The 24,851-nt window shown below is 42.1% G+C and overlaps 2 protein-coding genes and 1 non-coding gene across 7 annotated transcripts; 2 read left to right on the forward strand and 1 right to left on the reverse strand.

Annotated features, from left to right (window-relative positions):
* Window positions 1-754: 754 nt before the first annotated feature.
* Window positions 755-5,767, reverse strand: ckba (creatine kinase, brain a). 3 transcript variants are annotated; one of them, XM_030759214.1, is made up of 8 exons: window positions 5,613-5,767; window positions 2,916-3,103; window positions 2,644-2,798; window positions 2,428-2,560; window positions 1,806-1,977; window positions 1,590-1,713; window positions 1,315-1,504; window positions 755-1,080 (listed from the first exon to the last, which is right to left on the reverse strand). In XM_030759214.1, exons 1-8 carry the CDS (start codon window positions 5,618-5,620, stop codon window positions 902-904), a joined length of 1,149 nt encoding a protein of 382 aa, XP_030615074.1. In that variant the 5' UTR covers window positions 5,621-5,767; the 3' UTR covers window positions 755-901. The 3 variants fall into 3 exon arrangements, with proteins under 3 accessions (XP_030615074.1, XP_030615072.1, XP_030615075.1); XM_030759212.1 differs by having other exon boundaries at window positions 2,916-3,118; window positions 5,613-5,635; XM_030759215.1 differs by lacking the exons at window positions 2,916-3,103; window positions 5,613-5,767 and adding exons at window positions 3,553-3,754; window positions 4,099-4,259.
* On the forward strand, window positions 4,963-24,472 carry trmt61a (tRNA methyltransferase 61A). 3 transcript variants are annotated; one of them, XM_030759218.1, is made up of 4 exons: window positions 4,963-5,131; window positions 6,196-6,539; window positions 15,338-15,604; window positions 23,651-24,464. In XM_030759218.1, the coding sequence occupies exons 2-4, from the start codon at window positions 6,212-6,214 to the stop codon at window positions 23,944-23,946; spliced, it is 891 nt and encodes a 296-aa protein (XP_030615078.1). In that variant the 5' UTR covers window positions 4,963-5,131; window positions 6,196-6,211; the 3' UTR covers window positions 23,947-24,464. The 3 variants fall into 3 exon arrangements, with proteins under 3 accessions (XP_030615078.1, XP_030615076.1, XP_030615077.1); XM_030759216.1 differs by lacking the exon at window positions 4,963-5,131 and adding an exon at window positions 5,799-5,919 and having other exon boundaries at window positions 23,651-24,472; XM_030759217.1 differs by lacking the exon at window positions 4,963-5,131 and adding an exon at window positions 5,953-6,062 and having other exon boundaries at window positions 23,651-24,472.
* On the forward strand, window positions 17,122-17,193 carry trnay-gua (transfer RNA tyrosine (anticodon GUA)). Its single transcript has one exon. It is a non-coding gene; the product is annotated as a tRNA-Tyr (tRNA).
* Window positions 24,473-24,851: the final 379 nt, after the last annotated feature.

The raw sequence follows: 24,851 nt of genomic DNA on the forward strand, positions 1-24,851 counted from the left end.
GATTTCTAACTGGAGTTCTGCCAGCAGCTCTGCTGTTGGAATTCTCCAAGAGTGCCATGTCTAAAGTCTGACACAGAGCAAAGTAGATTTATATCTACATTAAAACTGGGTTCAATTAGATGGAAATAATTTTACACATTAAGATGTCAAATGTTGGACTTTGAATGCATTGAGTCCCAAAAAGGCTTCTAAACTGCTGATACCAAGTTTCCCAAGATACACAACAGACTCCAGTTGACTGCATCAGTGTCTTCAGGTTGATCACAACTGCACTTACATAAGTCTTCAACCATTTAAGTGTCACGAGCTGGTCCAGAAATCCTTCATTTGTGTTACTGCTCAGTGAGTGACTGAATCCATGTCCCACTGAAGGTAAGGCAGTATGTTTCCATATTTCAAAAAAGAACTGCTGTGAGGTACTTAAACTCAGCATTTCCTATAGCATCATTTAATGCAACTGGCTGAAATTGACAGATTGCTAGCAATATACACACGATCAGTTAATAGTGTAGGGACTAACAGGAGCCAGTGTCATTAAGTTTCAGGTAACAAGCTGTACGCCAACTTCCACTCCACTGCTGTTTGAGCTTGTGCAGCATGTTAATTATAATTCAGACTGATGCAAAAAGATCTGTGCTCGTTAAAATTCTGCATTTGCTGCTACTGCCAACAGGTGTTTCTTAATCTACCAGGACTAAAATATTAAAGACTTACAGCCTAATATTTAATAGTCACTGCAAGGACTACAAGCAGGTTTTGCTTGAACCAGAACAGTTTATTTCATGTCAGAACTTACAGGAATAGTTTCAACTTAAATACAAATCCCAACTAAGTGCATTCAAGGATGGAGTCAACCATTCAGAGAAGAGGGTGGAGGTGGAGAGAACAGGTTTTTAGGGATTCATTTCTGGGCAGGCATCAGGTCATCAATAGACTGTCCTTTCTCTAGCCTCTTTTCCATGTCCACCAGCAGCCTGACGCCGTCGACCACCATCTGCACCAGCTCCACCTCAGAGAAGCCCAGCCGGTCAGCATTGGAAATGTCAAACACGCCACCCACAGCAGCAGTGTCCACACCACCTGATGGTGAAAGGAAAGGGTTTTTTTTTTTAATTTATTAAATAAAATAAATAAAAATATGCCTTAAATACACCCACTATACAACGATTTAGAGTGCTTTCAAGCAAGGTTTCAGCATTTCCTGCTCAGTTTTGAAATACAGAAGTGTATGCAGAAAATTAAATGTGGAAAACATTCAAGGCAGTGCCAACAGTACAAACGCCAACAGAGGGTTGGGGTGAAGGTTATGCTCACCAGTTCCACGTTTCTGGAGCCTCAGCTTCTTGAGAACCTCCTCAAACTTGGCATGTTTGCTCATGTTAGGCAGCTTCACATGTACACCTGCACGCAGGCCAGTGCCCAGGTTAGACGGGCAGGTGAGGATGTAACCCAGGTGCTCACTCCACATGAATTCATGGCCTCGGTCCTTGAACAGGCTCTCGATCTAAACAGAAGGTTGGTCTGGTTAATGTGACCAGACACTGCTAAGATCAGTGATTATAAACTTATGACCCATGTTTGCTACAAACCTTGGTGAGCCCAGTGCAGAAGCGGGTGAACACTTCCTTCATGTTGCCTCCTTTCTGCATGGAGATCACACGCAAGTGGTCCTCTTCATTCACCCACACCAGGAAAGTCTTGTTGTCATTGTGCCTGTAGACAGAAAATGCCAGTTTACTTTCAAATACCAGTTGCGAGATCTACATAATGCTGGCAGACAAACGGCATTAAAGGTGATGCATTACCAGATGCCTCTGGCATCAGGCCAGTCACGGGCCATCCCTGAGGCCAGCAGCAGAGGAGACACTGGCTTGTCAAACAGGAAGTGGTCATCAATGAGCTGCTGCTGCTCTGCCTCTGTCATGTTCTTCAGGGCATAATATTTCCCCTTCAGGTCTCCAGACAGAGAGGCCAGAGCTGCAGGGACAAGAGTCGAGATTTAAGACAGATCTGAGACATGAAAAATCCACTATGACATGCATGAAAAAATACTTATGTTGCAGCCTCAGTCTGTGATGAACTGTTTGGAAAATAATGCTGAGCACTGTGAATCTCTTATCAGTCTGATTCCACAAACACTTGTGCATTTAGCATCAGTAAATTGGTCATAGCGGATTCTGATCCACCTTTATTTCTGTCTCATTGTAACGTACCATTCCACATACTCCCACTAGGGGGCATCCACTGCCACACAGACAAGTCAACAAGCATGAACAACAAGAGCCACTGGTTTCAGGCCACAGACTTATGTTACTTTTATATAACAATCATCCAGCTGCAGGCCAGGCTCCATCTGTGTTGATCAACTTAGTGCAGCAGAGTACACCGTCATAACCAGCTCCCTTCAGTTCAAGGTGGCCTCCTTACCTTCAATGGAAAGCTTTTCCACAGCGCGTCTCTCTCCTCGGCTGCAGTGTGGTGGCAGACTGAAGCTGCGGATGCTGCGGCCTGTTCGGACCCTGGAGCTCAGAACGTAGTTGGGATCAAGGTCGTCGCCACCCTTAGAAAGCACAGTCACATTAAGTACAGCTCAGTTTCCAGTGTTAAATTCATCCTGATTAAATGATGGCAGAGCTGCGGTACCTTCAGGTTGTCTGCATTGAGGTCAGTCTTATGCTTGTCTGTGGGTTTGTATCCTCCGTGTCGGTCCTCGATCACGGGGTCCAACAGCTCTTTGAAGACCTCATATGTCTCCTCATCCCCAGCAACACAGCCCACAGTCATAATGAAGGGGTGGCCTGCACATGAAGCCAGCAGGGTCACAAGAGACAGTAGACAGTATTACACACAAACAAGCATCCTCACAAATTATGTGCCAAGTGTCATTGTGGCTCAGTTTGGGACTGTTACTGTACCAGGATTGTCAACCCCTGTCTGAATGACACGATCTATGGTGAAGCCACTGGGTGTAGCCCTCTCTCTCAGCTTCTTGTACATGTCCAGGGTTAAGAACTTGGCCATGTAGTTGTTGTGCTGACTGAGATCTGGGTACTCATCCTCAGCTGACAGCCTCTTCAGCGTCAGCTTGGCCATACTCTTAGAGCTACACAGAAACAGTCTACAGGGTGAGGGCGAGTCACCTGCCATGTTTTATAGCCATCAGGTCATCCCAGTTCTCTGAACGGTTTAAAATATAAACTGTACCCATACTGGAGTCTACAATACAGTAGAAGCTATGGCACATAAAATGAAAGCAGCAGAGGATTATCAGCTGCGTACATTATGTAACTCTCATAATCTTTACAGTTTGCTTTTAAGCTGTGCAATACTGCTCTGAAAATGGAAAGCCTTTTAGAGGAGAGTGGTAGGGTTTAATAGAATCAGAACTCCATATGTTTGTAAAAATTGGTAGAGTTTATCCCCTTAACAAGGCCACAGTGCAAAAAAGCCTTCCCCCTCACACAAACAAGAACACAGAGCACCGCTGAGACCAACAAACGCACTGGATCAGACAGGACAGATGGTTTGGCTGAAAAGCTGCTTTTTTTTTACCTGGGTTATCAACCCCAGTCTGAATGACATCATCCAGAGTAAATCCACTGGGTGTTTGTTTGCTCCTCAGCCGCTCATACATAGCGGGGGTCAGAATCTTGGCCATATGATTGTTGTGTTTACTGAGGTCCGGGTACTCCTGCTCGGAGGAGTACTTCATCTTCATCTGGTTGTGCGTGTTTCCGAAGGGCATGGCTGATCCCTGGTCGGAGGATGGAAGGAAAAGACGTTGAAAAGCAGCAAAACAAACTGCAAAATGCCGCCAGTCAACACCAAGTCCGTAGATCACATCGATACACAAACGGCTGCTTTTTTTTGTTGTTGTTTGTTTTGCTTTTGTATCAGATAAGAGATTTATCCCGTAGTGTCCTGAGCGCGTTTAACAGGAACCAACAAGGGCAGCATATACATTTGGTTAAACATAATTTATCGCATCGCTTTTTAATCACCTTACAAAACTCCTCAGATTTTAACATTAGTGCTTGTAGTGAAAAGCGGACAAAATCGTCTGTAACACCACTAAGTTAAACTGAACAAAGACCTTACCTGTTGTCGATTTTGTGGACTACTACTACTGCCACCAGGGCTTGAGACAAAGATCCCTATTTTTCCTGACCGAGGAGCTCACAAACCACCAGCAGGGTCCAAGCAGCTCTCCAGACGGGCTAATGACTCGAGATGGTGATTTATAGCAGTCGAGTCTCTGCTCCTATTGGTCAGTATTTGTAGTCCATTCATTCAATTGGACGCGCTGATGCGGCTCCAGCGTGGACTCCTTCTGTACTCCTAATTCACGTTTTTGTACTCTTTATTGCATTTTGCAGAAAACAAAATTAATGATAAGTTCTAGTCGAAAAACCTTTAGTTTTTTTTAAATGTTTGTCCTGTTATTCCAATAGGACACAAGCTACGTTTAAGTAACCACGTGTAAATCTGTGACAATAAAAATGAATTTTGTTATTTATTTCACTATTAAATTTTGCATTAGTTAATATAATTTCAGTTTACATTAGTATATTACATTACTGACAAGTTCAGCTTAGTAGTGCTGTAAGACACGTTTTACAATTTACACAATCGGACTCATCTGTAATAACTCATAACATAACTCATATTAACAAATTTGAAAAACTTTATACAACTATATGCTATTAAATAACTAATGTTTAAACATGAGTAATAGAGGAAGTATTCTTTTTTTTCTCTCCTAAGGTAAAAATACAATCTTACTTCCACCAGTTTAACTTACTGGTGATAACTGTTGCTCGTTGCTTGTTCATATATATATATATATAAACTCTGAAATATAATTATAATATGTACGAATACTGCAGGTTCACAACTGCACAACATATCAGAAACTTCTTGGGGCAGAGGAGTCTTGCTGATTGCTGCTGGTTTGCACTTCCGGTTTCGTCGACTCAACTTCCTCTGAAAACAACACCACGCGTGTGGGGAATGAATGGCTGTCACTGATGCCCACTTGAACCTATAACGGCATTAAAGCAGAATTTGTCGTCTGGGGTCTTTTTGTTTGCTTGTATTGCCCAGTAGTCAAAGAGCACTACTTCTGGAGGAGGTAGGTGGAGAGCTTCCAACGGCTGTTTTTGTCGCTAAGACTTAAAGCAGACATAACGGGCGCTAGTATTGCTAACGTTAGCATGTAAACGTTGAAACGAAAACTTCGGAAGGTGGCTTATGCTTAGGGACGCTTTGCACTGTGGCCTTTTTTCCACTTCTTTGATGTTACAGTTTATGCCATTTTTTTAAACTTAACTTGGATTAAATGCGACGCAAACATTTCCATTAACGTTAGCTAACTGTGATAGCTGACGTTAGCGTCGTTTCCAAAAAAAACCTATCCAGCAGTATTTCCCGTTGACTAATGTTTTTCCTCATTTACTTAATAAAATTAAAGCTAAATTAAGAGGTGATGTAACCTGTTCGCCTAACACAAACCATAGCAGTTTAATTGACTCCAACAGCAAATGGGGAAAAAACATCGTCTGAGAAACTGAGAGAAATAAATAGAAATATAACCGTAAAGTCATCTCACTGACATCTCCATGTTTTTCCGATCTGTTTCCGTCCCTTTCTCTCGAAGCAGTCGCTGGTTAAAGTGGATCCACCTTCTCACCGTTCAGCTGAGTTCAAATTGTGATAACAGTCGCTGGTCTTCAGTTTGAACGGTACTGGATTTAAAAAGTAACGGTCCGCGTGGCGTTTACATTTACTAACGGTGTGGCAGCGCAGTTACCGTAGCAGCAGCAGAAAAAATAATTTCCCGTGTGTTTTAACATTAACATGGCAATGTGCGTAAAATGTAGGACAGTATGCAACCAGAATCCGCAATATTAGAATGGAGAGGTATTAAAAGTTGACACAACATGAATCTGGACTTCAGTTTGGTTTGCAAACTTCTACAAACCAAACTGAAGTCCAGACTGTAGGAAACGAAAATTGGTAGATAGAAGCCCTTTAACGTGATGTCTGATCCTGATTTTAATGTTGTAAGTTCTTAAAATAAACCAAACTAACAAGTAAACAGCTAGGTCAGTGTAGCTGAAATAACAAGCAGAAAAACAGCACTTTAAATATGCAAAAAAGAAAAGCCGTAATCTGAACTCTGCCTTCTTGTTACAGAGTGGCTGTGCTCACGATGAGTTTTGTGGAGTACTCAGACTTCATTCAAGATGGGGATGTTGCCATCATTTACCTGAACCACAACAATGTAATGCCTGTCAAGGTGCAGCAGGGTGCCCAGACACAGACTCGCTACGGAGTCATTCGCCACTCCACAGACCTGATTGGTCAGCGTTATGGGTCAAAGGTGACCTGCAGCAAAGGGTGGGTCCATGTTCTCCATCCCACGCCAGAGCTGTGGACAGTTGCCCTGCCACACCGCACACAGATCCTCTACACCACCGACATCGCCTTCATTACCATGATGCTGGAGCTGAAGCCAGGCTCCATCGTGTGCGAGTCAGGTGAGGGTGGCAGCATGTTGATGCTACATGTATGCTAATAGTTTTAAAAAGCATTGTGTATTTTAACAATGTATTCCAAATGCAGACAAAATCAGAAAGAGCGTTGGGCTCAGCTGTATGTGAATAGTTTCATTGCACTATTTTATTGTGTTTAAAATCTGAACTTTAGGTGCACTGGGTTTTTTATTGATGTTGGTACAAACTATTCAATTTCAAGAATGAGTTTAGCAAGCTGAAGCTACTCAACCCTATTTGTCCTATGGAAAAAGCCCACGTTTATTAGTCACTGTGCAAATAATCACTCACAGGGCTGTTTCACTGCTGCTGTCAGAGCAGGTCTGCAGGACTGATTATGACCCATCACCGTGCTGCTTATGCAGTTAACCTGCACTTTAGGATCTGTGTGCATGTGACATTTTGGAGGGGCACTGCTGCCCAAAAAGGCTGTCAGCGCTCATGCTCGAGGGTAAAGTCGGGTCTGACAGGCAGGTGCTTGCTGATGCTGCACCGGTCTGCCTGTCATCAGAAATTCAAATGTTTTACCCAACAGCTGTGATGATTTGATTTGCAAGTCTATGTTCAAACCTTAACCTGTAGTCTCAGGATGGGCAAGTCACTCCAAAATACTATTCAGTATTCAAGGGAACTAATCAGCTATTCTTTGAGCCTGCACCCTCCTGTGCATAGTTGTGGTAAAGTTGTAGATATGCTAGCTTTGCCTGGCAGAGTTTCCACTGTTCATATTTTCTTTTTTTTGGGCAACTTGGGTACTAATATGTTCTTATGTTCTTCCTGTTTTTGTTGTTTAATAGTGATGGCAAGCAGCTTCTACTGCCATCTCCTGAAGGCATTAACAAAGGAAAATGTATATTTTAAGATAAAAGATATTTGTTCTTTTTTTACTTTTTAAAAATTTGATGATCGTTTGAATGCAGACAGTAATAAATTATTAGCAGTTGCAGAATGTGGGACTGATAGCTGCTGGTCGGTTTTACCATTTCATCGAACTACTTCACAACACGACAGTATTTGCTAGTGACATGTACACAACATAAGAAGCTGGAATTTGGCTTGCAGCAATACATGTAAAGCACTGGTGAAACATGCTTATTGTGAAGCCTGTAGCTGCAGTTGGGTAATGTGTCTTCTGTCAGACATTCATGAAATGCACTCAAGATTTCATGCACTTGTAAGATGCAACATTAATCAGCTTCATTTTTCTTGTGCAGCATTGTTTGTTGTGGAGGTTGTTTGAAAATGCTGAACTAAACTCTAAGAAATGTAAACATTAAAATGTTGCCTTGTTCAGGTAAGCTGTGAATTCTTTCTCTTCTAACATGAGGATTTACACAGAAAGGTTTTTTACTCTTGCAATGGGAAGATTTGTTTTGTTGCAGCCTACGTTTTATAATTTAGATTTGCCTGATATCTTTACGGTTGCAGCTTTAAGAAGTGCCCAATTTGAATCCTGCTGTTTACACCTTTGAGACCCAGCCAGATGTTTGCATGCACAGAACCTCAGCTGTTGGGATTGCTACAGATGTCTGTGTAAACGTTCAGGCATTATGTAATGTGCGTTTTTAGAGACGTTGCCACTTTTTTTCCTCCCTCTGATTCTCCAGTGGGGATTCCTCCAATCTTTGTTTGGCCATTTCAATTTGTCTAGTTGCAATCATCCAGAACATGTTTCTGTTTTTTGGCTATAGATTGCACTTTCTCCTAGTCTGACAGCAGTGAGGGGGAAAGATGGACTAAAACAACATCCATCCTTTTAATTGTTTAAAAATACAGTTGAAATGGCAGATAAAAGACCTGGTTAATTAAACTCAGGAATGAACCTAGTATTTTATTAGCTGCACAAACCACTTGAGTGTCATTGTGTGTCGGTGGTGGTAATAATCAGCCTTTCAGTGATGACTCATAAATTTCAGCCTTACAGTCAACAGCGAGTGCATGCTGTAGAGACGTTTTGCCAGTGAGCTGTGTAAGCAAGCAGAGATTAGAGGTGATAATTTTGTTGTTCTCATGCTGTCATGCTTAGCCTGCTGAAGGAGCATTTATTCCTGTAGAGGAGTCACCTTGAAGGCAGGTTGGTCTCCAAGATTGAAACTAATTGTTTGCTACTGGTTTCATTGTTTTCGTAGTTTTATCAGGCGTCATCACTCAGGTGCAGTACGCGTACAGGTGTCAAATATTTACCAAGGGTAACAACATACATGCCAGAAAGTGGAACTTCAAGTCAGGGTAACTTGAAGTTTCAGGGTAGCTTGTGCAGATTTTGAATAAAACCTCATGCTGAGTCAAATTCTTCACTATTTTTTTTTTTTTTAATCTATAAATTTAAAAATGTGGCGAGACTGTTTTTAAAAAACATAAAAAATAAATAAATCTGACACCATGTGACGCCATGTAAGGGGACATGAACAGGCTTGGCAAAGGTATTGGATTTATTGCCAAGAAGTTACAAGAAACAACTCACCAAACTCATTTAAGTTTAGTTACAGCTTGCAAAGTACAGTGCCTTGCGAAAGTATTCGGCCCCCTTGAACTTTTCAACCTTTTGCCACATTTCAGGCTTCAAACATAAAGATATAAAATTAAAATTTTTGTGACGAATCAACAACAAGTGGGACACAATCGTGAAGTGGAATGAAATTTAACAAATAAAAAACTGAAAAGTGGGGCGTGCGATATTATTCGGCCCCTTTACTTTCAGTGCAGCAAACTCACTCCAGAAGTTCAGTGAGGATCTCTGAATGATCCAGTGTTGTCCCAAATGACTGATGATGATAAATAGAATCCACCTATGTGTAATCAAGTCTCCGTATAAATGCACCTGCTCTGTGATAGTCTCAGGGTTCTGTTCAAAGCGCAGGAAGGAACACACCAGGCAGGTCCGAGATACTGTTGTGGAGAAGTTCAAAGCTGGATTTGGATACAAAAAGATTTCCCAAGCTTTAAACATCTCAAGGAGCACTGTGCAAGCAATCATATTGAAATGAAAGGAGTATCAGACCACTGCAAATCTACCAAGACCCGGCCGTCCCTCTAAACTTTCATCTCAAACAAGGAGAAGACTGATCAGAGATGCAGCCAAGAGGCCCATGATCACTCTGGATGAACTGCAGAGATCTACAGCTGAGGTGGGAGAGTCTGTCCATAGGACAACAATCAGTCATACACTGCACAAATCTGGCCTTTATGGAAGAGAAGAAAGCCATTTCTCAAAGCTATCCATAAAAAGTCTCGTTTAAAGTTTGCCACAAGCCACCTGGGAGACACAGCAAACATGTGGAAGAAGGTGCTCTGGTCAGATGAAACCAAAATAGAACTGTTTGGGCACGATGGAAAACGATATGTTTGGTGTAAAAGCAACACAGCTCATCACCCTGAACACACCATCCCCACTGTCAAACATGGTGGTGGCAGCATCATGGTTTGGGCCTGCAGGGACAGGGAAGATGGTCAAAATTGATGGGAAGATTGATGGGGCCAAATACAGGACCATTCTGGAAGAAAACCTGTTGGAGTCTGCAAGAGACCTGAGATTGGGACGGAGATTTATCTTCCAACAAGACAATGATTCAAAACATAAAGCCAAATCTACAATGGAATGGTTCACAAATAAACGTATCCAGGTGTTGGAACGGCCAAGTCAAAGTCCAGACCTGAATCCAATCGAGAATCTGTGGAAAGAGCTGAAGACTGCTGTTCACAAACGCTCTCCATCCAACCTCACTGAGCTCGAGCTGTTTTGCAAGGAAGAATGGGCAAGAATTTCAGTCTCTCGATGTGCAAAACTGATAGAGACATACCCCAAGCGACTTGCAGCTGTAATTGCAGCAAAAGGTGGCGCTACAAAGTGTTAAAGCAAGGGGGCCGAATAATATTGCACACCCCACTTTTCAGTTTTTTATTTGTTAAAAAATTTTGACACATCCAATAAATTCCATTCCACTTCACGATTGTGTCCCACTTGTTGTTGATTCTTCACAAAAAATTAAAATTTTATATCTTTATGTTTGAAGCCTGAAATGTGGCAAAAAGTTGAAAAGTTCAAGGGGGCCGAATACTTTCGCAAGGCACTGTATAAGTTCAAAGTGGGGTGTGTACACTAGCTGATAATAATCACTGTTACACAACTGGCAAGAAAACACTTTTGTGAGACAGTTTCAGGGAAAAAAAAAAGTTTGAACACCTGGGAATTTTTTATGTTGTTGAATAAAAATGAAGTTCCACAAAAGTGCAAGTCGTAGGAAAAGAGAAACCAAAATATGAGTCATTCAGTGATTTACTGAGAGGAATTATTAAATTTTTCGTATCTATGAGGAGGTGAAGTTTGGAGCAGTAACTGCAGCTACATGTTGGCAATAAGTGCCAGTTAGCCCTGCACGCTGGCTTTGGGAAATTTTAGCCAAGTGCTCAGAATACATGGCTGCTCACTTCAGGTTCTTCCAGTTCTAACGTTTCTTTTGGATTAAGCTCAAGACTCAACTTGGCCTTTGCAAAATGCTGTCTCGAGTCATATTTGTTCATTCTTTGGTAGAATAGCTTTTGTGCTCAGGGTTACCTTATTGCATGACCTATTTACTCTTGAGCCCACAGACAGATGTTTGCTGGTATACAGTTGTTTAGAAGTTAACCTGGTTACATTTGCAGCTTCCTGGAATATTGTTCAAGGAGTGATCTTTGTTGGTTGGTCACTTGACAGTCGCCTTATTTTTTTAATTTTTTTTTCCTCTTCCCTTTTTTTGGACTGTGTGACTGTGGAGTGGAAAATATAAATATTTCAGGGTGGTTTTTTTCAGTCTACGTCAACAACTTTTTGTTTTTTCAGAAAAATGCTTCATCAAAAACATTTTATGACAAGATTTTGAAAGACACATTTACACAAAACAGGCTGTCCCATTTACTGAAAATACCCAACTCTAACTTCCCCTTTCAGTTTATTGCTAATCCTTGATGGTCACATTATCCTTGTAACAGTCATGTATTATTTTTCCTCAGTAAATGAATGTACAAGTACAATAATTACGATTGTATAATCGGGGTGAGGTCATAAATTGCAAATTTTTGCTTTAGTGCTTCGTTTAATCCACGAATCTGTGGCGCTCAGGTGTCGCCACATAAGCGAGCGCGTTTCACCTACATTTGCAACTAAAAATAGACCTGCATTAGAAACGTATTTAGAGATCGTGTGTAAATGCAAAGTATTACAACATTAAGCCTGTGTGGGCCCCGGTGTTTCAACAAAAGGACTGATAACACAACAGCAGCAGTTAAGATGCTGTCACAGTCGTAACGTGGAGCAGCAGTCTGTTTATACAGACACGGCAAAGCGCAAAGAGGTGGAGCTGTTACTGAGACAGTGAGCTCAGGTGGAGTGAAAGGAAATGTTTTTCTAGTGTCTGAAAAAACAGCATTTGTTCCTGTAACCAGCATTAAAACCTTTACTGGGAAAAAGCCCTTCATCAAACCAGCTGATCACCAAGGTCCAGCATGAAGACAAGAGAACTTTGTAGCCGCTCCATCCACTGCCGTTTGTTTTACACAGTGAAAATCTACAGTAAAGAGGCCAGTAAAGGTATACATGGGCCACTAAAACTGTCTGAATATTTGTTATTGCTCATTGATAAGACCAAAGTATTTCTTATCCGATTAATCGATGGAATAATTGATAGAATACTGGATTACTAAAATAACTGATATCTGCAGCCCTAACTGGGTTCTCTTTATCTACTTTTGACACATTTGGAAGTCTAAAGTCTGTTTTAGGCCATATCTATGCAGTAGTGTGTATTATAAGAAGGCTCAAAGGGTTTAAAGGCTTTTTCATGCAGCTGTATTCATGATGTGTCACTCTAAACTTCACTCCTTTGTAATGATTGCTCTCAGCATTGGCCACAACTGCCTCTTACAATTGGCTCTCAAGCTGCTCCACTAAAACATTTGGATTAGAGGGTCGTTCCTCGAGCGTTCACAAATCAGTCAGTCAGTGATTGGAGGACGTTATCCTGTTTGCTTTCGCTTTCCAAACTGCTGGGAAGTTAAATTATTTGACCTCTGTCAGGGTTTTGCTTCTCATCTGGCTACTGACCGTGTTGTACTCAGAGTAGGAACAAGATGAGGAACAGTAAGCACTAATGAACTTTAGTTCAGGTCAGAAGTTAGGTGCATATTCTCAGCCTCAGCCCACTCCCCCACTTTGGCTTTATCACCACTTCCCCTCTTACAGTGGTTGACAGCTGACTTGACGACTTGTGGGAGGAGATTAGAGACAGTGATATAATTCATGCCTTGAACTCTCACTAAGTTGCGTATACAGTAATTTGCGTAATACTGCCCTGTAGAGAAAAGATGAATTGGTTGTGATTTTGGCCAGTATTTCCCCTTTTTTTTTTTTTTTTTAAAGTTAGGGAGGAACATGCTCCATGTGACATTGTCTCCCCTCCACACAACATCACATATCAGCTAATACCCACGATCCCTTTTAGTCTCATTACCAGCGTTGCTCCTTGAACTCCAGGGAAACGGCTCAGCATGGACAAATGTTCAAGAAAATCAAGTCTGCTGAGTTTGATGATCCTTTTGGAGTTTTAGGTGAATTGCCAGTTTAAAATACTACACCTTTAGTATTAAAGAGCCATTTTTTCCATCCTGAAACAGTGAGGGGCAACAATGAACATTGTAAATACTGTAATTACTAAAATCAGCAACAGTGTGAGCTCATTAGAAACCTGACCTATGCAAGGTTTTTTTTTTAATCAATGAAATGCACTTTCTTGACAGATTTTACAGTAAAGGTCAAATGTTCCCAACACTTAGTCACAGCATGACTCTGTAGTAACACAGTTGCTCAGAATGGGCGTAAAAGCCTCACGTTGGGAAGGGTTTCTCACAGTTTTTCCAGTATTTCTGTCTGCTGTGAATGCTTTGCACTGCTCAGCATTTTTGTTTGTGTTTCATATGTAAAACTTGGATCATAATCTTTTATTTATTTTTTGTTAAAAGGATTCCTCCCATTTCTTTCCTGCTGTTCTGTGTAAAGTATTTTCAAGCGTGTTAACCGAACTGTTACTTCGTGTTCTGTTTTTACATGTTTCTCCTTCTCTTTTTGTGTGGTATCACATTTTTCACTCATAGTGAAACCAGTTAACCCATAGTGAGTATTGTTTCGTAAACTGCGTTTCAGCCTGGTAATGGTGCACTCAGTTGATAATTAAAGCAGTTCTCATCTTAAGTGTAGCAACAACAGTCGTTCTCCATTTAGAGAGACAATCAAATGTGGTCCTTTTCCTTGTTTCCTTTGTGCACTCAGATGCTGTGCTGATGATGAACAGCAGTGCCAGTTTGTTATTAAGAACAAATTTTCTGGATTCATTTTGAATTTAGAAAGTTGCTGTGTGTTTCTGGTGGACCTGGCTATCATCCATCCCTTTTAATCAGGGTAACTATAGCCCACTGAGCCCGGCGCTATCCTGGCATAAAGCCTGAGGTCCAGAAACATTTCATTACCGACTGATGGTCTGTTTATCCAAATAGAAATTAGACACTGTTTGATTTATGGGTTCAGCCATCGCTCAGACAAAACCCTGCTGGAGCCATTTTCTGTCCACAAACTCTGGCTTATAAACAAGCGTCTTGCTAAAATTATCTACAGTATTACAGTGTGATACTGTCGTTTACCGTGAGAATGTTTTTCATAGTTTTAGCATATACAAGGTTTCCATCAATAATTTTCAAAGACACAACTCTGCTTCAGTGCAGAACTTCCAGTTTGGTCTTTCTATGGCGAAGATGATAAAGATTTCATTTTCTATAACTGGGGTAATTTAACCCAAGTTACATGCTTTGTCAGCCCTATATGGGGCTCTTTATTAAAGTATTTTCAACTTCTTATGTGCTTATTAACATCAGTCATTAAAATCATTCCTGTATCTCACTTTCCTATAGTTTGCAGTCACACACCATCCAATCCAGCAGTTTGAGCTTTTAGCAAGTCAAAGTGCTCCCGCCTGGTAAACACTGTCCTCTTTGTCACAGCACTAACAAAGGCGGCGGTGATGTAATGTCAGGAGAAGAAGAGCGAGGGGTGGAGGATGGGGATCTGCTGGCCTCTCGCTGTGTTCTCGGCACTCCTCTTTCCCCTATAAGTCACATGATTAGTGCTGTCTTTTTCCACCTCTAAAAATGTAAATGCTCATGTCATTTGTTCGCAAACTGTACATCAGTGGCCACTGTTTACATCGCTAACAGGGCTGGTTCGAGGTGAAAAGGGCCGCGTCGGAAATGTAGCATCCACTTATCGTCCAGAGTAGACAGCAGAGCGGTGTGAAAATGTGGGTGTGTGGCGTAGTAACAGCTGCGAGTTGTTTGGACTGACTGAGGATAGAGGACAGTATTTACTGTCCATTTTAAGCACCTCATTTTGAGATTTTCTAAGATTACATTTAATCATAGAATATGATAATATATAATCTGGTGCTAATATCTGACATTTGAGCAAAATATGTCCAGACTGGTCATTTAAAGGAAGCCATTGAGATTAATATATATGCAGCACATGTGACGTGCCCTTTCTTTGGCAGTGTTTTGTACATACGCAGAGATGGGGTTTGATAGCATTTTATTAGGTCTGGATCTTTCTTGGTTATTTATTTGACTATATGATTATATTGATTATATGACTTTTATTCTGAAAATGCTTTTGAAATGGCCATTTTTCATAGACTGTTAAAGTGTTCTTATCAGACGTTCTGTGTTTGACTCTGTCCTCCTTGTTGTCTGTGGTTTTCCAGGTACAGGGAGTGGCTCCCTCTCCCACGCCATCCTCCGCAGCATTGCCCCTACGGGTCACCTCCACACAGTGGAGTTCCACCAGCAGCGAGCAGAGAAGGTGGCCGAAGAATTTACGGAGCATCGTGTGGATCATCTGGTCACCGTCAGGAACCAGGATGTGTGCAAGGATGGGTTCGGGGTGACGGGGGTTGCAGACGCCGTTTTCCTTGACATCCCCAGCCCGTGGGATGCAGTGAGACATGCTAAAGCTGCCATGAAAAAGCAAGGTAATATTGATTGTGCATGTGTGGGAGAAAGAAAGCTCTTATGAGCGTGCAGAACGATCACTACCAAGTCAGGGTATTTCAACTAGTTCAATCTGGACCACCTTAGCTATGAATTGCAAAGTCAAGCAATGATGATTTGCATTTCTACTTCAGTAGCACCACAATGGAGGATAGGCACACAAAGCCCAGCTGCTTGGTTGCAGGTCCATAGCCATGCTGGTGTCCTCCATGACTGTCTGTAGTGTCATGCCTTATCTTTGGCTTGTCGTGCACCTCACAATTTTTGTAACCTGGCATGATCTGGAGGCTGAAGTCTTCCCACATGGCACACAAAAAGATCACGGTTTGGAAAACCTTAGCAGTCACTTTGCTTCCTCTTTTGGCTCCTTGTGTTCCTGTTACAGCAGTGAAGCGGTGATGGTTTTTTTTTTCTTTTCTGAGCAGCAAGGCAGCGGGTAAAGCAGAGGTATAAATATTTATGGTGCTGTGTCAATGTCACAGTTCACTTACACAGTGCTGGTCACCACACAGAGAAGGAAGAGAAATCTGTTTGTAAAATCTCTTGTTGTTCAGCTCTCAGTTGTTTGTAGCCTGAATGTTTCTGTGGTTTAGTTTCCCTCCTGTATCCCTGTTTCTGTGTTCAGATATCAGTCTTCTAATACTGTTGATTGATCACTCTCAGCCACGAGTCAGAGTCATGTTCTTAGCTTACCTCCTTCGGTCATGATACAGAAATTTTGGTGGAAAAAAATGAATCTTCTGCCTACATAATCTTTTTAGATAGGAGATGTCAGAATGAACATTACAGTACAATATGCAATAGGGGTGGTTCAGTTCAGTATACCTTAGTATGTCAGTAAAATAACGTTGCATATTGATTGTGAAACATAATTTTAATAATGACATCATTGGTAGCACGAGTAATTTCTCCCTTGTTCATGTTATTGGTCTAATTAGCCCGTACAACTTCTGATTCACTAGGTCACAAATACTGAAATCCCACACCCACGGCATAAGGCTGCATATCATAGCTGTGAAACTTCCCGGTGCTTCCGTTATGGTTTTTACCCAGTCTGACTTTTCACCGAGAGGCTGTTTAAAAGAAGCAGAAGTTGTTCTTTGCCTTGCTGTGTAAATTGACACATTGGGGTGGTGTCTCCGCGGGTGAGCAAACATATTGGATGTGTTGCTGCTAGCATAAGCAACCACTTTCTTACCATCATAAGCATCGCTGAAACGATGCTGCTACTGATGCGTCCTCCAACTCTGGGCCTCCTTTGTCTTTACTGCCATTTCCACAACCTGGCTTCAGCACTAGACACTTTACCTTCCTGCCCCTTCATTTGGGTTACTGGCGCAAGGCTTTTTTGCAGATGACCTGAACTGAACATCACACACGAACCAAGACAAGCAAACCGAACGGCACAGATTTTTTTTTCATGAACCGTTCCATCCCTAATATGCAACTATAGAAAGTGGTTAGTCTCAGTACTGAAACTGAAAAAGGATAAGGATATGTCTCCATAGTGTAGTGGTTAACACATTGATTTGTAAATGAAAAGTTGCTGGTTCAATTCCAGCTGGAGACACAAATTCCCCCAAACTGTAACTGTGGTATACCTCATTGTTGCTCTTGACGTAAATGTTTAACATTTTTGCCTTACATGTCACAGTGATCCAACTATAGGTGGAAAGCGGGCTACTGGAATCCTGATAGATCCTTAAGTACTTTCATATGTGTGTGTGTGCACATGGTGTATATTTATATGTGTTGGCTGACACATAATCACCACCACCTGATGGCTTTTGCGTGACTTGTCCTGGTGTTGCAGGAACATGACTGTGACCAAGCACTTTTTAAAATACCAGTCCATGACACCCCCCCCCCCGGGCGTGTCACCTCGCTCTGCACTCCCAGAACAACCATTGATCCTGCTCTCCACCTCTCATTAACTTTGCCCTTGTGGTATTTCATATTCACAGGAGCACAGTCCAAACTGTGCCAGTGAGGTAGAAAGCATGTCGGCAGTTTGGTGATGTCCAGATCTGCAGCATGCCCGGGCATGTCGGCACTTGCTGAGGTGCACAGTGCTTAGTGATTATCGTCAGAGTGCGTGAGTTGTATAGAGTTGCTCACAGCAACTGCACCTTTAGCCCTCTGACCATTTAGATTTAGATGCATAGTTTGACACTGTTGCACAGTTGGTCCACACCTGTATCAAAATGTTTTGGGAGTGCTGTTGGTTGGTTTGCCACCTTCTTGTCTCTTTCCAAGAACCGTAATTGACAGCATACACTATTCATTATTCTATACATATTCTAGTCTAGAATATACATTATTCTAGTCAACAAGTCTAAAAGACAGAAAACCTTCAAAAAAACATTCATGCCGAGCACACTTTTTCTGGCCAACGTTTAACTTCTTACGTGCTAGCATCTGCATCCAGGTGCAGAATAAATTAAATTAAATAAAATAAAATAAATAACATAACTTTTTGTTTAACAGGAGAAGTATCCTTGCTTAGATAAGTATGCCGTGGCTGTCCTGATTTGTGTGTTTGCGTGGCATTTTGCTGCTGAGCAGAGCAGCCACAGTTGTTGCGGTCTGCATCGTGACCTGATGGTTACATTTCTAGAGGGGTTCATGTCAGGGTGCTGCAGGTCAGCACAGAATCAGATACATCTGAAGCTGAGGGGTCAGTGCTGGCTGTCCAACTGAAAAACTTTCCATCCCGGTCATTGGCCAGTGTATTTATATATCTCTAAATAATCCATAATGACATGCCCAACAATAGAAAACTAACACACTGAGAAAGTAAAGAAAGCTCTTTTTATTTGTTTCATTGTTCATGTGCACAAATACTGCTAGAGAAATTATATAAGCATTATTTTAGATCTGCTTTTGAGAACATGAGTTTGTATTTTGATCAGTTTACTGTAAAACAATTTAAGCCATAAGCCATGGCTCTATCCTCTTTACATCAGAAGCTATGGAGTTTTACAGTTTCCCAGAACAGGGACTGCAGGAGAAGCTCAGGATGTGCGTACCCGGACTGCCCTGAGAAAAGGTCACCTTGGCCAAAATACTTGAATACACCTGTGTGTGAATACACAGGTGAAAAGTCCCCCAACAACTTGTTGGCATGGTTATCACAGCTTAGCTGCTGCATCCTCAGTTTTCAGCTAGTGGAGATTCAGCTAGCAAACTGGAGTTAATGTCAGTATTTATGTTACTACCACAGCTACTGAAGTTTTCTTACAAAATCATTTTATTTAACGTCTCAATCTGAGTCAGAGTTAAGATGCAGAAGATTAATTTTAAAACCAGAGTTCATGAGCCCAGCATGACGAGGAATGCAGAGGGGGATATGGATGCTGCCCCGAAACTCTTCCCACCTCCTCTCTGACTCCCTTTTATGGTGCCACTGCTACATATTCCTTTCATGAGCTGTTGGCCCTTGCATGCATACACACGCTCTCACACACAGATACAGATAAATAGAGTGCAGCCAGAGCCATGACCATACAGGGTTATGCAGCAGGCAGAGAGCTGCTGAATGTGGCTTCACAAGGAAAGGTTTGGTTTACTTCCCACTGCTCAAACTGGGTTTTCTCCAGAACATCATTGCCCCCAAAATGTTTCAGCTAAAGACAGAAAGATGCTGTAGTAAACAAACTAAACACAAAGTGAGAATGGGATGTTTTGCTTCATGATAGGGAGGCAGGTTTTCCACACTTTACAGCTCCCACGTGAAGTGAAAGACACCTGCTTCCTGGTGACTGAAAAACAGTCACTATGAAATAATCTTAATCAGTTAAAACACTAGATTTTTGAGGATGGTATCTTCAGCTTCTGTCATGAATAAACACCCATAAATCAGCTTAGACTGTCCAGGAAAAGGATGCTCCTTATATCTTCAGATCTTGCCTGAGCACTGGACAGAAACTCAACAAATATTTGCTCAGAGTGGGTTTTCTTTAGTGGACAACGTGTAAGACAAGGGGCAGTGAAATAGCTCCTTTTCCCCCCTCAAAGTTGTAATTCTAATGTTTTGGCACGCAGCCTGGCCCTCTGTTCAGCTGTTCCCTGAGAAGGCTCCTGAGCCCTAACAGAGCGTGCCCTCCCTTCTCCCTCACAGACTTATGGCTGGTGTTATGCAAGCATAAAGCAAACATGTCCCGTGGACTCAGACACTCGAGAACCTTAAACTTTACAACTAGGAATAGTAGTTTCAAACACATATTGAAGCGATTTGTGGGAGTACAGCTGATATTCAAGGCTTTGAATAACCCCTGTCTAATCATCAACCCAGCCCCTCCCTGTGTATTCATCCTGGTCTCCAGGAGACCACTGAAATGTGTTTATTGCTGTCTCGAGGGACAGCGCTGGTCCTGTCGGCCATAGGAACGCCTGCTATCTCAATAATCCTCCTTCAGTGTTTACCAGAGACAATGGACTGCAGAGTTGATCTTTATTTCATCAACTAACTGTGTAGGACTTAATCACAGATGGAAACCATGTCCCTTGAGGTGTCTCTCTGTATAATCCTCTTACAGTTACAAAGTCAAATTGCAGCAGTTTTTTAACTTCTGGCTGTTAGAAATTTCTAACACCGAACAATAGTGGCGCGTAAAAGCTTGAGAGAGAGAGAGAACGGCAGTAAGCTTGTGGTTTAAGAATTATATTTACAGACACAGCGTAGGGTCACTTCTGTATATATTGAATGAAATGAGTCAGGCCCTGTAGGTGAGTAGCAAAGGTTGTGTGTGGGGGTGGGGTGTATGGACCACAGACATGTCTGAGTATGAAGCAAAGTGTGGACTAGTATTTTTTTTTTTTTTAATCTACAATAAAAATAGTTTTTGTTTTTTTTGTTTTTTGCCATGTTAACTTTGACTCCCCTGACTTTTCATTCATTGTAACCATCAGGTCAGAAATTAGGTTTGTCACCAGAGCAGTTACTTTGGTACTAAATCTGTGCCCAAGTCCTGAAACTCTGTATGTTCTTTCTGTGGTAGAATAAATGGTGTACAATGTGGTGCAACAGCAGGGCCACTGAGGAAAATGTGACTGATCGGGAGCAGGTTACAGGTGACCAAGAGCCACACTGCAACCAGTGTGGTGTAGAGTGTTTCAAATGAATGGACGAAGCTGCTTCAGATTAGATAAGCAGCTCGAGTAGAGACATCCATGTTGTCACGCAGAATCCAGAGTGAGAGTGTTTCACTTCTTTGGGTGAGGTGTTCCAGGCACGTCCTACTGGGAGACACGCTGGAGAGATTACATCTTTCAGCTGGTCTGGGAACACCTCAGCTTTCCCCCCCCGGATAAGCTGCAGGAGGCGGCTGGGGAGCGGCAGGTCTGGGTTTCTCTGCTTAAGCTGCTGCCCCCGCAACCCCGCCCCGGATAAGCAAAAGAAGATGGTTTGATGGTGTCATGATATTCATATTTTGAAACATTTGTGTTGGTTTACTGTGACACCTGCATTTGTTGTAAAAATGCTCCTTTAAGCTTGTGGGGTTTCAGCAAGTTTTACAATGGCTGCTTAAGGGTCAAGAACTGGTTTAGCTTTAAAAAAGCGCTTAAATTTCTTTTCCTCCATATTAAACCATATTACGGTTAACCCAAAGCCCAGACCAGTACAGCTGCATCGCTTAGAGTCACATTCTTTGCTCTTCAGGTCAGCCAGAGTTTTCTTGCACCAGCCTCACGCTGTGATCACAGCAGGGTTTCATTTGGAGACGAAAGGCCGCGGCCAGTAGGTAATCTGTGTTCATTAGAGCACCGGCTCATCCCCTGATGATCCACAAGCTGCAGCCTGGAGCTCAGCAGGTCACAGGACTGCTTTGTTAGGAAGGAAATATGCCTGGAAAGTGCTATGGGGTGTTTGGAGAAAAAACCTAATTATTAATAGAAGGTGTAGTATCATGGGTTTCCCAAGAGTGAAACTAAATGTCTTCTCAGTTCACATCAAGCCTAAAAATCTGACTTAGGTTATTTATCTTCATTCAGAGCTGTTTTTAAGCAGAATTCTTTCAGGCAGAGTAAACATGGAAACCCATACTTTCTATCCACAGTATTCCTGACTTCGCGCCATTACACATAATTCATAGCGGAAGCCGGTAGTTTACTTCCCTTTGCGCTGTTTTTTACGGTTGCGGGCTTACACACTTGCCGTTCATTTAAGCATTTTGACACTGCAGTTTCTTTTACCTGGCCTAAATGGTACCATATCGGAGGTGGATACACTGCAAGGATGTTTTAAAAAGCAGCGAGGACAATTCAGTAACAGTGCCTCACCGTCACTTGTGTAAATGATTAATTATGGCTCAAAGTCAGCGACATTATCAGTTACCTTGTTTTTTCCGAAGGTGTTGATGGCGAGGAATCACGTAATTATAAGAGCACCAGATTACCTTCAAAGCAATAAAATCAATAAAGTAATGCTGAACAAACAAGGCAACACTGTTTTCCTCAAAGCAGCTGTAGAGCCGAACCAGAGCATTGGCCAAGCTAAGCACTTAGCATGGGTCATGCTAAGGGAATGTGGAGTGGTGGAGACAGTCAGCTGTTCCTGTATCACGGATTTGGGAAATCATGCAGTGATGCTGCAGCTATTCTGTGGAAGGTAAATCACTGATCTGGATATCAGAGTGTTCAGATCACTGAAACAGAAACACTGGACTGGATCGGGGAGACACGCAGCTGTCATCTTGCTAACTGCTACGTGTTTACATGAAGGCAGGCATTGTTTAAGCTTTGTGTAGGCTGTATACTGTAGTGTCACACTATAGATAAAATAACGTAAAAAAATAAGAGGCTGTACATTAAAGGAAAACTTAAAACATAAGGAAAAAATATAGTAATAGGATGTGAAGTAGCAGTCTGTCATGGCAGCCTAGGTATGCTCTTCCAGAAACCCGTGGATACATGGATGCTTTGAGACAGATTTGATGTCCCCAGAAAGAGTGATGGTACGTGTCTCAGCCAGAATAACTCTGTGCAGGGATCGCTCATGCTGACATTCAGCAGAATAGTTGGGAGTAAATACAACCTGGCAGTTATGTGTCCAACATTAATTATTGTTCAGTTGCACACACACACACACACACACACACACACACACACACACACACACACACACACACACACACACACACACACACACACACACACACACACACACACACATATCCCAGCAGAAGATCAAAGGTTTTATTTCAGACTGTTGGAAAATATGGATACAAAACAGACTTTGTACCAGGAGACTCTAAGGTGGTGACAACTGTTACACCTGAATCTGGTGACAGTGGCCTGAAAGCTGACTGCTCTCCTGGTGATATCCTTACAGATGATCCCTCATTCCAAATACTTAACCTATTATTTCAATATTTAGGCCTCGCTGCCCTGCTTTGAGACAGGTTTTTTTTTTTTTTTTGGAGTGTCCTCATTTGGTTTGGCCTTGCCATTAACAAATCAGTTCAACATTAGCCACACAGGTTCTCAGACTAAATTTAGCATTGATGGAGGTGAACGAGCACTCCTGGCTACAGCAGCTGTAATAACAGGACGAGGAGGAGTGAACACTGTAGCTATCTTTGAAGAGCAGAAATTATAAGAAGACTGTAGAAGAGTTTTATTTATATGGACAAAATGTCTATAGTCGTGGTAGCAGACGTACTTGTGCTGTTGCACAGGAGATTGCAGTCAGTTATTGAAAGTAGTGTTTTGGAAGCTAGACAGGAAGTGATGTCATGACTTTGTTTTCAGAACAATTGTTTTTAACACCATGTGGGTGATTATGTCCAGTTGCTAACCCTTTAAAGTGAAGCCATCATCGCTGATACACCCTTTAACAGCATTTAACACAGAGCATATTGCCACCGATAGGTGATGATACATTTGGTGTTAAAGGGTTAAGAAATGTCAAAATGATAGGATTACTCAGCTGTTCAATACTGGCACGAGTGAACAACAATACTTGATACTTTTTGGGGAGCATGACGTTTACTGTTGTCTTGTTTTCTGTCCTGCGTCTCCTGCAGGTGGTCGGCTGTGCTCCTTCTCTCCTTGCATAGAGCAGGTCCAGAAGACATGCGAGGTGTTGGGGGATCAGGGCTTCGAAGACATCAGCACCACGGAGGTGCTCCTGAGAGAGCACGAAGTCCGAACCGTCTCTCTACCTCTGCCCGACTTCGGCCCTGATCCCGACACCGTGGGGGAGGCGCCTCCCAGTGCCGCTCCAAACCACGCCTCCATCACACTGAAGACCACCACACTACCTAGAGAGATGCCCGGCCACACGGGGTACCTTACGTTTGCTACCAAACCAAGAACCTAAAGCTCCGAGTGAGAGTGATTTTTCTGTAACACGGTTTATAATCCACTTCACTCTGGTGTCATCAAGGCTCGGATAATCCAGCAGGGGTAGCAGGCTCCTCCAGGTCCTGCCTGGCACGGCAGCGCTGGGAGGATTTACAGTTTTGTGTGTTACATAATTTTGTGCTCTGTCAGTTGGCACCGGTTTGCTGCTTTCATCAAGCAGGACTTGAAAATCAATTCAAGAGCGATTTCAAGATTAAGATTTATAACGCTGAGATTATAACTGATTATTTGGCTCTCCCTTTCATACGGATTACAGATAATCTCTACTTTTATTTGTTGGTGAAGAAGTAGCTTTATTTTATTCAGTAAATACAATAATTGTGTGACAGTCTTAGTCTTATATTTCTGTGGTACCGCAGAGAAGCTTTGATGAACATTTTGATTTAACTGCATTTTTTTTTTTTTTTAAATCCTTGTAACGAATTAAAAACTCACATATTTGTTACATTTGAAACATAAAGAGTGCAACTACAGAGAATATGTCTGTCTGTGTGTTCCTGTTAATTTGCAGCTTCCACCTGTTTGAGCTGGCTGCAGTACTTCCTCCACACAGACACCTCCACCTGTCATAACCACGCTGACTGATTGCAGCGTCACATGCGTCCATAGAGGTTTCCCACTCCCCTGTTTGAGAGGAAAGATCCGGTGCACCAGGAAATCATTACTGCTGTATTTAATTTGAACTCTTGGTGTTCCCATTTATTATCTCACAAAGGTACCCCCACCCCCACCCTTTGCAAAGTGTCACTGGAACAGTGTCTCCAAACAAATGCTCTGTGCAGAAGTTGTTAGTACAAATCCAGCTCCAAAAAAGTTGGGATACTGTGAAAAATGTAAATTAAAAACAGAATGCAGTGATCT

Source organism: Archocentrus centrarchus, chromosome 22 (genome assembly GCF_007364275.1).
Source record: "Archocentrus centrarchus isolate MPI-CPG fArcCen1 chromosome 22, fArcCen1, whole genome shotgun sequence".
Classification (NCBI taxonomy): domain Eukaryota; kingdom Metazoa; phylum Chordata; class Actinopteri; order Cichliformes; family Cichlidae; genus Archocentrus; species Archocentrus centrarchus.